Genomic DNA, 15,739 nt, shown 5'->3' on the forward strand with positions numbered 1-15,739 from the left:
TTTACAAAATTATGAGGGGCATGGATAGGATAAATAGGCAAAGTCTTTTCCCTGGGGTTAGGGAGTCCAGAACTAGAGGGCATAGATTTAGGTTGAGAGGGGAAAGATATAAAAGAGACCTAAGGGCAACTTTTTCACGCAGAGGGTGGTACGTGTATGGAATGAGCTGCCAGAGGATGTGGTGAAGGCTGGTACAATTGCAACATTTAAGAGGCATTTGGATAGGTATATAAATAGGAAGGGTTTGGAGGGATATGGGTCGGTTGCTGGAGGTGGGACTAGATTGGGATGGGATATCTGGTCCGCATGAACGGGCTGGACTTAACCATACTTAACCAAGGAACTTTAAGGTAGTATCAAATTGAAACAAAAACATAATGTGGCAAAGGTTAGTGGTAAGCAGAGGATTGGTAACATTTAAAAAGCCAACACAAGAGGTCCAAAAATCTAATAAAGATGAAGAAAAAAAACTAGGAGGGCAAACTCGCAAGTAAAATAAAAACAGACAGTAAGAACTTCTTTAAAATTGAAGGATGAATCCAAATACAACACATGCCCCTTAGAAAATGAGCATAGTGAAATAATAAAATGACAGAGGAATTATATTAATACCTGTGATGCTGGGGTAGAAAGTACTATAGCCAAATTTGCAGATGACAACAAAATAGGATGTAGGTTGCAATGAAGAAATAAGAAAGTGAATATGGATAGGTTAGGTGAATGGGCCAGAATTTAACAAATGAAGGTGATTTATCACCTACATAGAGAAAAACTTCAGGGTACTTCACTGCAGAGGGATCTCTGTATCTGTGTGTCGTTGTGCATGAATTGCAGAGAAGTGGTATGCAGGTACAGCAGAAAATAAGACATACAAATGAAATTTTGGCATTTATTGCTGAATGAGTAGAGTATAAAAGTAGGGAAGTATTACTGCAACAAGGCATTAGTGAGACTGCACCTGGAGCATTATGTCCAATTTTGGTCCCTTTACTTGAGGAGGCATGTAATTGTATTGGAGGCAGTTCAGACAATGTTCACTAGACTGATTCCAGATATGAGAGGTTTATCTTATGAAGAGGGATTGAGTAGTTTAGACTCTGATGGGCCAGGAAGAGATGATCTTAATATGCTAGGGCCACGTAGTTAGACCCTTGCAATTAAGATTAAAGTATGGAGGTGATCAACTCACCAGTGGAAGCTTTGGTTAGGGAAGCTGTGACTTCTGAATGTTCACTCCAGAATAGAAACTATTCCATGAAATCCTTGCCTCAATATAGTTAATGTTACTTGCACACAGAGGGGCAGAGTGACCGTGCTGATGCTGGCAAAATGTCAATGAGGGCCAATCATTGGAATATTTTGCCTCCCATCTCTGACATTGAGAGTGTGGTGCTGGAAAAGCACAGCAGGTCAGGCAGCACCCGAGGAGCAGGAGAGTCAGTGTTTCTGGAATAAGCCCTTCATGCTGTTGATTCTCCTGCTCCTCGGATGCTGCTTAACCTGCTGTGCTTTTCCAGCACCACACTCTCAACTCTGATCTCCAGCATCTGCAGTCCTCACTTTCCCATCTCTGACAAGCAGGAGTCTGAACAGCTTCCATTCTCCCTTTCGAAATATCCTGTGGCTGTGTGAAGACCTTGAACTTCTATTTGACTGCTTCTGCTACTATTGTACCAGCACTCCTTCCTTGCAACCTCTTCCTCGTAGTGTGTAGCACTATTCAAATTCCCATGAATGAAAAAAGAAAGAAATAAAAGAAACTGAGAATAATGTTAGCCGGTTGGCTTAACTTCTGAAGTGGGGAGAATGCTTGAATCTATCATCAAGGAAGAAATAGTCAGGCATTTAGATAGAAATTGTCCTATTGGGTAGACGCAGCATGGTTCATGAAAGGCAGGTCATGCTTAACTAATTTATTTGAATTCTATGAAGATAGTACAAATGCGATGGACAACGAGGACCGAGTAGATGTGGTACATCTGGATTTCCAAAAGGCATTTGACAAGGTGTTGCACAAAAGGTTGCTGCATAAGATAAAGGTGCACGGCGTTACGGGCAATATATTAGCATGGATAGAGATTGGTTAACTAGCAGGAAGCAAAGAAGGGGGATAAATGAGTATTTTTCTGGTTGGCAATGAGTAACTAGTGGTGTTCCTCCGGCATCAGTGGTAGGACTGCAGTTGTTTATAATTTACATTAATGATTTGGAACTGAGGACCATGTGCAGCGTGTCAAAGTTTGTAGATGACAGTAAGATGAGTGATAGAGAAAAGTGTACAGAGGACTCTGAAAGTTTGCAGTGGCATATAGATAATTTAAGTGAGTGGGCAAAGGTCTGGCAGATGGAGTACAATGTTGGTAAATGTGAAGTCATCCACTTTGGTAGGAATTACAGTAAAAATGAGTATTATTTGAACAGTAAAAAAACCCAGCAAGCCGTTGTGCAGAGGGAACTGGGTGTCCTTGTGTGCATGAATTACAAAAGGTTGGTTTGCAGAGATAACAGGTAATTAAGAAGGCAAATGGAAGTTTGTCGTTCATTGCTAGAGGGATTGAGTTTAAAAGCACGGGGATTTTGTTGCAGCTGATGAGACCATACCTCGAGTGTGCAGTTTTAGATTAGATTAGATTACAGTGTGGAAACAGGCCCTTCGGCCCAACAAGTCCACACCGACCCACCGAAGCGAAACCCACCCATACCCCTACATTTACCCTACATTTACCCTAACACTACAGGCAATTTAGTATGGCCAATTCACCTGACCCTGCACATCTTTGGATGGTGGGAGGAAACCGGAGCACCCGGAGGAAACCCACACAGACACGGGGAGAACGATCTCCTTATTTGAGAGAGGATGTACTGGCACTGCAGTGGGTGCATAGGAGATTCACTAGGTTGATTCTGGAGTTGAGAGAAATCACTTATGAGGAGAAACTGAGTAAACTGGGATTATATTCATTGTAATTTAGAAGGATGGGGGGTAGTCTTATAGAAACATATAAAATTAAGAAGGGAATAAAGAAGGTAGAAGCAGGGAGGTTGTTTCCACTGGCAGGTGAAACTAGAACAAGAGGCATAGCCTCAAATTTAGAGGGAGCAGATTTAGAATTGAATTGAGGAAGAACTTCTTCACCCAAAGGGTTGTGAATCTAAGGAATTCCCTGCCCAGTGAAGTAGTTGAGGCTTCCTCATTGCATGTTTTTAAAGCTAAGGTGGATTTTTTTTAAACAGTAAAGGAATTAAGGGTTACGGTAAGAGAGTGGGTAAGTGGGTAAGTGGAACTGAGACCACAAGAAAATCAGTCATGATCTTATTGAATGGCTAAGCAGGCTGGAAAGGCCAGATGGCCTACTCCTGTTCCTGGTTCTTGTGTTCTTATGACTCAAAGAGGAGTCATATAAAGTTGCAAGAAAGAGTAACAAGCCTGTGGACCAGGAGCAGTTTAGAATTCAGCAGAGGAGGACCGTAAAGTCAATTAAGTGGGGAGAAATTGACCATGAGAGCAAACAATAAAAGACTTATAGGGATATAGATAGTTCAAGTGAGTGGACAAATGTCTGGCAGATGGAGTACAATGTTGATAAAGGCCCCTGACAGTCTTAAAAGGGTGAACGTATAATGGAGCACAAGGAAATGACAGAGAAATTAAACAAATATCTCTTTACAGAAGAAGACATAAAAAATGTTCCAAAATGCACTGGAGCGAAGGGTCTTATTGGGAAGGAGCAATTGAAGGAAATTAGTATTAGTAAAATAGTGCTGGCAAAATTAATGGGACTGAAAGCTGATAAATCTCCTGGCCTTGATAATAAAAGACATGGCTGTGGAGATAGTGGATACATTAGTTGTCATCTTCCAAACTTCTGTAGATTCTGGAACAATTCTGGTGAATTAGAAAGTGGCAAATGTAACCTCACGGTTTAAAAAAGGGGGTTAAAGAAGAAAATTGGGAATTGGTTAGCCTAAGATCAGGAAAAATGCTGGAGTCTATTATAAAGGCTGATGATGGCAAGCACTCAAGAAATACCAGTTGTACTATACAGACCCAACATGGATTTATGAAAGGGAAACTGTCTTCTTTTGTAGGTGTAACTAGTGGAATAGATAGGGAGAACCAGTGGATGTGATATAGTTGGATTTTCTGAAAGCTTTTATGTCCCACATACAGGTTATTGTACAAAACTAAAGCACATGGGATTGGGGTAATATACTGGCATGTATTGAGAATTGGTTAGCAGACAGGAAACAGAGTAGGAAGAAATGGGTTGCTTTTGGAATGGAAGGTGGTGATGAGTGGGTATTGCAGAGATCAGTGTGAGCCCCAGCTATTCACAATATACAGCAATAATCTGGATGAGGGACTCTAGTGGAACAGTTCCAAGTTTTCTGATGACACAAAACTAGATGGAAGTATGACTGATGAAGAAGGTGTAAAGAGGCTTAGGGTGATTTAGGTAGGTTTTGTGAGTGCATAAATATGCGTTAATGCAGTATAATATGGATGAATGTGAATTTGTCCATTTCGGTAGGATTGGGAAATGTTGGTGTACAAGTGGGCCTGGGTGGCCTTGTGCACTAGTCGCTGTAAACATGGAGGTGCGACATGTTAGATAGGATAGTGGTATGTTAGCCTTCATTACAAGACAGTTTGAGTACAGGAGCAAGGAAGTCTTAACTCCAGCTGGACAGGGCATTGCTGAGACCACACCTGGAGTATTGTGTGCAGTTTTAGTCTCCTTTCCTAAGGAAAGCTATAGTCATCATAGAGAAGGTGCAGTGAAGATTCACCAGACTGATACCTGGGATGGTAGGACTATCCTATGAGGAGTGGTTGGGTTGACGAGGTCTGTATTCACTGGAGTTTAGAAGAATGAGAGTATAAAATAGATAAAAAGGTAAAAACAAGGACTGCAGATGGTGGAAACCAGAGTTTAGATTAGAGTGGTGCTGGAAAAGCACAGCAGGTCAGGCAGCATCTGAGGAGCAGGAAAATCGACATTTTGGCAAAATCGACATTTCCCTTCATCAGGAATAGCGGCAGGGAGCCTTCATGGTGGAGAGATAAATGAGAGGGGTGTGGGGATGGGGAGAAAGTAGCATAGAGTACAATAGATGAATGGGTGGGGAAGAAGGTGATAGGTCAGAGTAGCGGTGCTGAGCTGGAAGGTTGGAGCTGGGGTGAGGTGCGGGAAAGGGAAATGAGGAAACTGGTGAAATCCACATTGATGCCATGGGGTTGAAGTGTAAAATAGATGTACAAAGTTCTGACAGACAAGGACAGATTGCATGCAGGGATGAGGTTTCCTGAGACTGGGGTGTTCAGAACTGGAGTCCACAGTCTCAGAATATGCAGTAAATTATTTTGGACTGAGGTGAGGGGAAATTCCTTCACTCTAAGTGTGGCTAACCTCAGAAATTTTCAACCACAGAAGGCTGTGGAGGATGAGTCATTGAATAGCCTAATACTGTTCCCAGTTTCTATGTATTTAGCACACTATTGTCTGTTTTCTTCCTAGTATTTTGTTTTTGAATTCCAAGAGCCACCAGCTGTCCTGTTTGATAAAATAATTGAAATTAAAGTAAGTATGAACTGTTACTACCAATAATATTTAATATTTATATACTAACCAAAGATTTTGATTTGAGATAATTACAAAAGGCAAATGAACTAAAGTGATCCACTGTACTCAACAAACTTTGTAATCCAGTTTATTATCAAACCTGCCAATAAGAGGGGTGCAGTTGTTATCTGGCATGCCTACTTCCAGCTGGCTCAAGACTCTCAGATGCTTCCCTCTTATCTCTCTCTAGATGATGACCTCGACACCAAACGTCAGGCTGTTGTTTCCAGGACTGTCACTAACCTCATCTCCTTTGGAAATCCCCCCTCCACAACTTCCTATTTCATAGGCCCTCAACACCACACAATCCGATTCTATCTTCTTCCCAAAATCCACAAACAGGACTGTTTTGGCAGAACCATCATACTCCTACACCCCAAACATATTTCGTCCTATTTTGAACCTTCTGTTTCTCCCCTCATTAAGTATCTTCCCATTTGCACATATGATTTTCTCATGCTTTACATTGGTTCCAAACTTTCCAGTTTCCTGGCCCTACCTGCCTCCTCTTCACCGTGGATATGTAGTTCCCCTGCATGTCTATCTCTTACTAGGATAGTCTGAAGCTGTGGCTAGCTGTAATCTGCATGAGTCCTAGTGATGCCTGTCTGTGAAGTATATGGATGATTCCTTATTCCTGTCCTGCTCAGAGTGTCTCCCACAACTCTCTCTCAGGTACATTGATGATGTCAATGGTGCTGCTTCCTGCTCTTGTCCAAAATTAGAAACATTAACAAATTTTGTTTCCAATTTTCATCATTCTGTCACCTTCACCTGCTCCAGCACTGACTTTCCCATTCTTTTCCTTGACTTCTCTTTTTCCATTTCTAGTGTGAGGAAGTCCATCAATATCCATACCAAACCTACAGTTCCCGCAGTTACTTTGATTGCAGTTCCTCAGACCCTGTTCCTGTGAGGATTCCACTCTCATTTTCCCAGTTTCTCTGTCTCTGTCGCATCTGTTCCAATCATGCCCCCTTCCACTGCGGTGTCTCTGACATGACCTTGTTTTTGTTTGACTAAGGACTCTACCCATTGTGATTGATAGGACCCTCAAACATGTCCAATTCATTTCCTGCCCTCACCCTTTTTCCTCCCTCAAAGAACAACAATAGGGTTCCCCTTGTCCTCATTTTTACTCCACTAGTCTCTGTCATTTAAGAATCATCCTCAGCCATTTTCATCACCTCCAGCAGGATGCCACCACCAAACACATCTTTCCTTCCCCTCCACTGTCAGCATTTCAAAGGGACTGTTTCCTCTGTGGTCCACTCCTCCATCACTCCAAGCACTTCCTCATTCTCCCATAGCACTTCTGATGAAATTGCGGAATGTGTAATAATTGCCCCTTCACTCCCTCCCTCCAGAACCCTAAGCACACCTTCCAGGTGAACACTGCTCATCCCCTATGGTAGGATGATAGCTTTGTGGTTAGCATTGCTGCCTCACGGCACTAAGGATCCGGGTTCAATTCCACCCTTGGGAACTGCATTCTCCCCATGTTTAGGTTGTATGTTTGCTCACAGAGCTGGTAGGTTTGCTCTCAGATGTCTCGTCACCATGCTAGGTAACATCATCAGTGAGCCTCCGTTGAAGTGCTGGTGTTCTGTCCTGCTTTCTATTTATGTGTCTTGGTCTGTTAAGGTGGGTGATATAATTTCCAGTTCTTTTTGTCAGGGGTTGGTAAATGGGGTACAAATCGTTGCGTTTATTGATGGAGTTCCGATTTGAATGCCAGGCCTCTAGGAATTCCCATGTGTGTCTCTGTTTAGCCTGTCCTAGGATGGATGTTTTGAGGAGACCTTGTTGCAAAACAATTGGGATGAGGAATCCTGGCAAATGTTACCCTCCTTAAAGCAACACTGCAATAAGTGATTGTCACTATTATTGATTCCCAAACAAGACCAGGACTTCTGATGTTTTGCTTCTGATTGTGTCAAGATTACAATTTAAACAGTGTTATTGATTTGTAAACCAGTGTGAACGTGTTGGTCCAAGAATCCGGGGCACTATTAAGGCTGAAACTGTAAGAACTTGGTTAAGTTAAGTACTATTCTACAATATTGTGCAGTAAACCCCAGATATGTCTGAGGGAAAAGATGAGGCTGCTAAGGATTTTCACAGTTTACAGTTATTGTGACAGAATGAGCTTGAATAGAAACAGTAGAAACAATTTGTTTAACCTAATTTTGATTGTGCTCTAGGCTATTCATGCAAAAAAAATTCCATTCACTGGAGTTCAGCTGGGAACATTCAAGATTGATGCAGGGACTGTCTATCAACAGCCTGGTAAATAGATACATTTGTACATCAGTGCTACTTTATTAATGAGAGAGTTACAATCTTCTTTTTGATATAAATGTCCTTCTTCTGTGGTTCCCTATGTTACTCGATTCTGAAAACAACTGGACTTCCTACCACCTCATACACTTCCAACAAGGACACACAGAGCTCTCAGTCTTTCATTGGCTGGGGTGGAGCATTCTGCATATATGCAGAAGGACCCATGCAAACTCGGAATTCACACAGAGGCTCAACTTGCTTTGTTACTCTGATTTTATTGGCTTCTGTTCTTAATCTAAGTCCACTAATGTTGGACAGTCTGTTCCCCTTATTTCATGCACAGAGGCTCAACTTGCATTAGCATTGAATTCCCACTTTGCTTTATCATTCAAATGAATTAAAGTTCCATTTTGTTTTAGAGGAAGAAATGATTTTAAGTTATTCTAGTAACTTGAATGATGCCTCCCCTACCTCCAGGATCATATATAAGAACATAATTTGGGACATAAAAACTCGGAACAGGAGGAGGCCATTCAGTGCCTCAAGCCTTCTCCGCCATTGAATATTATCTCACCTTGGCCTCAACTTCACTTTCATACCCACTCTTCATAACACTGCAACCCATGGCTGATTAAAAATTTGTTTGTCTCCTCCTTAAATTTACTCATCCAGCGTACTCTGGGGTAGTCAATTCCACAGATTCATGACCCCTTGAGAGAAGTAATTTCTCCTTATCTCTGTTTTAAATTTGCTACTCATTTTCCTAAAACTGTAACCCCTCATTCTAGATTGCCCCACAGAAGGAAATACCCTCTTTGCATCTACTTTGTCGGTCCCCTTTAGCATCTGAAATAACTCAAAGAACGTAGAACAAGGTTAGGTGAATTGGCCATGCTAAATTGCCCATAGTGTTCATGGGTGTGTAGGTTAGGTACATTAGTCATGGGTAAATGTAGAGTAATAGGTTTTGGGTGGGATACTCTTCAAAGGGTCAGTGTGGACTTGTTGGGCCAAGGGGCCTGTTTCCATACTGTAGGGATTCTATGATTCAAAGAACAATACAGCACAGGAACAGGCCTTTTGGCCCTCCAAGCCGAGGCTGACACATTTTGCCCTTCCATTCTAAAACTGTTTTCACTTACATGATCCATATCCTTCTATTCACTCCCTGTTCATGTATTTGTCCAGGTGCTTCATGAATGCTTCTACCACCTCCTCTGGTAATGTGTTCCAGGCACTCACCACACTTTGTGTGAACAATTTGTCTCACACATCTCTTTTAAACTTCCCTCCTTGCACTTTGAACATGTGTCCCCTAGTAATTGACCCCTCCACTCTGGGAAAAAGCCTCATACGTTCCATTCTATCCATGCCATTCACAACCTTATAAACTTCTATTAGGTTGCCCCCCCTCAACCTTCTGTGTTCCAGTAAAAACAAACCTAGTCTAGCCAACCTTTCTTTATAGTTAAAATCTCTCATATCAGGCAACATCCTGGTAAACCTTTTCTGTACCCTTTCCAAAGCACCAACATACTTCTGATGGTGTGGTGACCAGAATTTTATGCAATATTTCAAGTGTGGCCTGACTAAAGTTCTATAAAGCTACAGCATAACTTGTCTATCCTTATACTCAATGCCCCTTCCAATGAAGGCAAGCATGCCATGAAGCCTTTTTTAATAACTCATCTACCTGCGCAGCACGTTCAGTGATCTGTAGACATGCACACCCAGATCCCTCTGTATATCAAAACTCCTAAGGGTTCTGAGATTCACTGTATGATCTCCACTGTACTTGACCTTACAAATTGCATCACCTCACATTTGTCTGGATTAAACTCTATCTGCCATTTTCTGCCCATGCCTCCAGCTCATCGATATCCTGCTGTATCCTCTGACAATCCTCCTCACTAGCTGCAACTCCATCAATCTTTGTCTCGTCCACAAACTTACTAATTAGACCAGCTAAAGTTTCCTCCAAATCATGATTATAGATCTCGAACAGCAGACCCCAGCACTGATCCGTGTGGAACACCACTAGTCTCCATTCCGAAAAGCATACTTCCACTACTACTTTCTGTCTCCTATGACTGTCAGTCCTGTATCCATTTTGCCAGCTCATCCGATACCATGTGATTTCACCTTTTGTACCAATCTGCCATGAGGGACCTTGTCAAAGGCTTTACTGAAGTCCATGTAGACAACATCAACCACATTTCTCTCATCAATCATCTTTGTCACCTCCACAAAAACTCGATCAACCTTCCCTGCACACAACCATGCTGTCTATCACTAATAAGTTCATTTGCTTCTAAATGCAAATAGATCTTGTGCATTATACTATAAGATATAGGAGCAGAAATTAGGACATTCAGCCCATTGAGTCCGCCCTGCCATTCAATCATGACTAATAGGATTTTCAACCCCATTTTCCTGCTTACTCCCCATAATCTTTGGTCTCCTTGGCAATCAATAACTTATCTATTTCTGCTTTAAATATACTCAATGACCTGGAGTCCATAGCCTTCTGTGGCAATGAATTCCACAGATTCATCACTCTCTGGCTACATAAGTGTCCTCTTATTTCCATTCCAAAGGGTCTTCTCTTTACTCTAAGGCTGTACCATCAGGTCCTCATCTCTCCAGCCAATGGAAACATCTTCCCAACATCCATTTTGTTCAGGCCATTCAGTATTCTGTAAGTTTCTATCAGATTCCTCCTCATCCTTCTAAACTCCATCGAGTATAGCCCCAGAGTCTTCAAATGTTCCTCAGATATTAAACTTTTCATTCCTGGGATCATTCTCGTGAACCTCCGCTGGACCAGCTCCAGGGCCAATACATCTGTCCTGAGGTATGGGGCCCAAAATTGCTCACAATACTCTAAATGTGGTCTGACAGAGCTTTATAAAGCCTCAGAAGTACATCCCTGTTTTTTTCTTTTAGTCCTCTTTAGATGATAACAAAGTTGTATTTGCCATCCTAATTACTGACTCAACCTGCAAGTTTACCTTAAGAGAAACTTAGACTAGGACTTCCAAGTCCCTTTACACTTCCAAATTCTGAATTTTCTCCCCTTTAGAAAATAGTCCATGCCTCTATTCTTCTTACCAAATTGCATGACTTCACACTTTTCCACATTTTATTTCATCTGCCACTTCTTTGCCTATTCTCCTAACCTGCCCAAGTCTTTCTGCAGCCATCCTGCCTCTTCCATACTAGCTGCTCCTCCACCTGTATTGTGTCACCTGCAAAGTTAGCCAAAATGCCCTCAGTTCCTTCATCCAGATCATTAATGAATAAAGTGAAAAGTTGTGGTCCCAACACTGACTCTTGTGGAACACCACTAGTCACTGGCTTTCATCCTGTGAAGGACCCTTTCATCCCCACTCTCTGCCTTCTGCCAGACAGCCAATCTTCTATCCATGCTAGTACCTGATGTCTGTCATTATGCACCTTCAGCAACCTCCTGTACAGCACCCGATCAAAGGCCTTCTAGTAAGTCCAGATAGATAACGTCCATTGGATCTCCCTGGTCTAACCTGCTGAACACTTCCTCAAAGAATTCTAATAGATTTGACAGGCATGACTTCCCCTTCATGAAGCTATGCTGACTTTGCCCTATTTTACCATGCACCTCCAAGTACAGGGGAACCTTGATTATCCAAACGAGATGGGTGGGAACTATTTTGTTCGGATAATTGATTATTCAGTTAATCGATTAAATGCCTTTCCTCTGTGGCTCGGAATTTTTAAGTCTGCTCCCCGTTCAGGAGACTGCAGCACACCCCGTGCAGCAGCACACAGCCCGCAAGCCCCCGCCCCTAGCACACAGCGCGCGAGCTATCATCCCCAGCCGCAGCCCGCCCCCAACCTGGTCCAACGCTACTCCTCCACCCTCCAGCACAAAGTACATGAGCCCGCCCTTTCTCCGGGCCAGCCGGACTGTACACCAACAACAAGACTGCTGCTGCTGCGTGCACACACACACAATTTTTTGACCGGTTCCATTTTTGCCCTGTACAGGACAATGTTGGAGAGATTATCTGGGGAAGTGGGGTTTAGGATACACCCCTTTGTAGAACTCCAGGGAAAGTGTGGGGAGAGAGAGGGAAAGTCAGTCATTTAGATATGGTGCCTGTTTAATCACTGTAAACGAAAGATATGATCTCTGTTTGAAACACATCTTTGATGTAATGTTTCTATTGGGACCTCAAGATCTCCTTCAGATAATTTGATTTTCGGATAATTGGTATTCAGATAATCGAGGTTCCTCTGTATTCAGAAATCTCATCCTTCACAATGGACTCCAAAATCTTGCCAATAGCTAATCGGCCTATAATTTCCCATCTTTTGCCTTTCTCCCTTACAATTGTTACATTAGCAATTTTCCAGTCCTCTGGGACATTCCCTGACTCAATGATACCTGAAAGATCACTACTAAAGCCTCCACTATTGCTTCAGCTGTCTCCTTCAGAACTCTAGGGTGTAGCTTACCTGGTCCAGGTGATTTATTCACTTTCAGACCTTCTCGCACCTTCTCCTTGGTGATGGGTCACTGTACTCATCTCTGCCCCAAGACTCTGTTGAATTTTTGGGATATTGCTCATGTCTTCCACCATGAAGACTGACACAAAGTTCCTCAGCCATTTCTTTACTCCCCATTACTACCTCTCCAGCATCATTTTCCAGTGGCCCAATGTCCACTTTTGTCTCTCCTTTGCCCTTTATATATCTAAAGAAACTCTTGCACCCTTGCCTAATATCACCAGCTAGCTTACCCTCATATTTAATCTTCTCCCTCTTTATTTCCTTCTTTGTTGTCCTCTAATGGTCTTTGTAGGCTTCCTAATCCTCTGGTTTCCCACTGTCCTTCACCACATTATATGCTTTGTCTTTTGCTTTTATGCTGTCCCTGACTCCCCTGGTCAGCCCTGGTTGCCTCATCCTCCCTTTAGTATGCTTCTTTTTCCTTTGGGATGAATTTTTGCTGCGTCTCTTGAATTACTCCCAGAATCTTTCCAATAATATCCCTACCACCGAAGTGAGACTCTCAGGCCTGTAATTTCCAGGATAATCCCTTCTACCCTTAAAGTCATAGAATCAAAGAGATGTACAGCATGGAATAGACCCTTCGGTCCAACTCGCCCATACTGACCAGATATCCTAACTTAATCTAGTCCCATTTGCTAGCACTTGGCCCATATCCCTTTAAACCCTTTCTATTCACATACCATTCAGATACCTTTTAAATGTTGTAATTGTACCAGCCTCCACCACTTCCTCTGGCAGCTCATTCCATACACACACCACTCTCTTCGTGAGAACGTTGCCCCTTAGGTCCCTTTTAAATCTTTCCCCTCTCACCCTAAACCTATGCCTTCTAGGTCTGGACTCCCTCCAACCCAGGGAAAAGATATTGTCTATCTACCCTATCCATGCTCCTCATGATTTTATAAACTTCTATAAGGTCATGCCTCAGCCACCGATGCTCCAGGGTAAACAGCTCCATCTTATTCAGCTCTCCCTCCCCCACCCCATATCTCAAATCCTCCAACCCTGGCAACATCCTTGTAAATCTTTTCTGAACCCTTTCAAGTTTCACAACATCCTTCTTAAACAAAGGGACAGCATTAATCAACTCAATTAAACCTCCTCTCATTCTTGTAAACTCCAGAGAAAATAGACCTAAGCTGCTCAATCTCTCTTTGTAAGGCAAACCTCTCATCTCTGGAATCAATTCAATGTGTCTCCTTTGAATTATCTTCAATGCAACAAGATCTCTTCTCAAGTATAGGACCAAAACTTTATGCAATACGCCAGGTGCAATCTCACTAATGCCTTGTTTAGTTTCAGTAACACTTCCCTATTTTTATACTTTATTCCTTTAGTAATAAATATCTAAACTCCAGTTGCCTTCCTTTTTACCAGCTGTACCTGCATTATAATTTTCTTCAATTCATGCACAAGTACACTCAAATCCCTCTGTCCTGAAGTACTCTAAAGTTTCTCTCCATTTATATAACAAGCTGCCTTTCTATTCCTCCAACTAAAATGGATAACCTCATAATCATAGAATCCCTACAGTGTGGAAGCAGGCCACTTGGTCCATTGAGTCCACACTGACTCTCCAGGGAGCATCCCACCTAAACCCACCCCGTCCTTGTAGCCCTGCATTTCCATAGCCCTGCAACCCATCTAACCTACACATCCCCCTGAACACTATGAGCAATTTAGCATGGCCCATCACCTAACCTGCACATCTTTGGATTGTGGGAGGAAACTGAAGCACCTGGGGAAAACCCAAGCAGACATGGGGAGAATGTGCAAACTCCACAGACAGTCACCCAAGAATCGAAACCGGGTCCCTGGCTTTGTGAGGCAACATTGCTAATCACTGAATTTTGGTCCATTCACCAAATTTATCTGTATTCATGTGTAAATGTCTTATTTCTTCATTGCAACTTTCTTTCCCACTTATTTTAGTGTCATTTGCAAATTTGACTACAGTACTTTCTATCCCAGCATCCATACTATTTATATATATTATAAACAGTTGGGGCTTAAGAACCAAACTCTGTTCCAGCGCACTAGTTAAAGCTTGCCAATCAGAAAAAGACCCATTTGTCTCAACTCTCTGCTTCCTGTTGGTTAGTTAGTCCTCTATCCAAGTTAGCAAACTACCCCTGACCCCATACCTTATTAAATGCCTTCTGGAAGTCCAGATATACTATAAATATGGGATCTCCATTATTCACTTTGCTAGTTATATCTTCAAAGTACTGTAGCAAATTAGTCAAATGTGATTTACCCTTGCTGAAACCATGCTAACTCTGATGATTGTATTTTGACTTTGCAAATTATTGCTTCCTTAATAATTGATTCTAACAATTTCCTAACCATAAAATCCCTACAGTATGGTAATAGGTCATTCAGCCCAACACATCCATACTGACCCTCCAAACAACATCCCACCCAGACCCATCACCCGACCCTTTCTCTGTAATCCTGCATTTCCCATGACTAACACACCTAACCAATGTATCCCTGAATACTATGGGCATTTTAGCATCCACCTAACCTGCACACCTTTGGACTGTGGGAAGAAACCAAAGCAGCCAGCGGAAACCAGCGCAGACACAGGCAGAATATGTAAACTTCACACAGACAGTCACCCGAGGGTGGAATTGAACCCAGGTCCCTGACATTGCTAACGACTGAGCCACAGTGCCACCCTGAACATGAGTTAAACTCACTGGTCTATAGTTTTCTACTTTCTGCTTCCCTTTTTGAATAAGGATATATTTGTACTTCATAGTTTCTCCACGCACCCTCTTAATCTTTTTGTATCTATTGTTCTTTTTATAAATATAGCATAACTTTCTCGGTTGATAATTGCTAACTATCTTATATTGCTAATAATTACTGATAATTGCTAACTATATTGCTAACTATATGGAGTTCAACCCTGTCAAGTGTGAGGTTGTCCATTTTGGAAGGACAAATAAGAATGCGGAATACAGGGTTAACGGTAGGGTTCTTAGTAAGGTGGAGGAGCAGAGGGAATTTGGGGTCTATGTTCATAGATGTTTGAAAGTTGCCACTCAGGTGGATAGAGCTTGTAAGAAGGCCTATGGTGTATTAGAGTCCATTAGCAGAGGGATTGAATTCAAGACTCGTGAGGTGATGTTGCAGCTGTACAGGACCATGGTAAGGCCACATTTGGAGTACTGTGTGCAGTTCTGGTCACCTCATTTTAGGAAAGATGTGGTGGCTTTGGAGAGGGTACAGAGGAGATTTACCAGGATGTTGCCTGAAATGGAGAATAGGTC

General features: G+C 42.3%; 1 protein-coding gene across 1 annotated transcript in view; it reads left to right on the plus strand.

Annotated features, from left to right (window-relative positions):
• The window catches only part of LOC122559891 (fer-1-like protein 4), a 349,022-nt gene that overhangs the window by 52,876 nt on the left and 280,407 nt on the right, over positions 1–15,739 (plus strand). The window contains exons 10-11 of the mRNA XM_043709999.1: positions 5,520–5,582; positions 7,829–7,913. Coding sequence (XP_043565934.1) covers positions 5,520–5,582; positions 7,829–7,913 — 148 coding nt within the window. The remainder of the gene's footprint in view (positions 1–5,519; positions 5,583–7,828; positions 7,914–15,739) is intronic.

The sequence above is a fragment of the Chiloscyllium plagiosum genome, chromosome 20 (genome assembly GCF_004010195.1).
Source record: "Chiloscyllium plagiosum isolate BGI_BamShark_2017 chromosome 20, ASM401019v2, whole genome shotgun sequence".
Lineage (NCBI taxonomy): Eukaryota > Metazoa > Chordata > Chondrichthyes > Orectolobiformes > Hemiscylliidae > Chiloscyllium > Chiloscyllium plagiosum.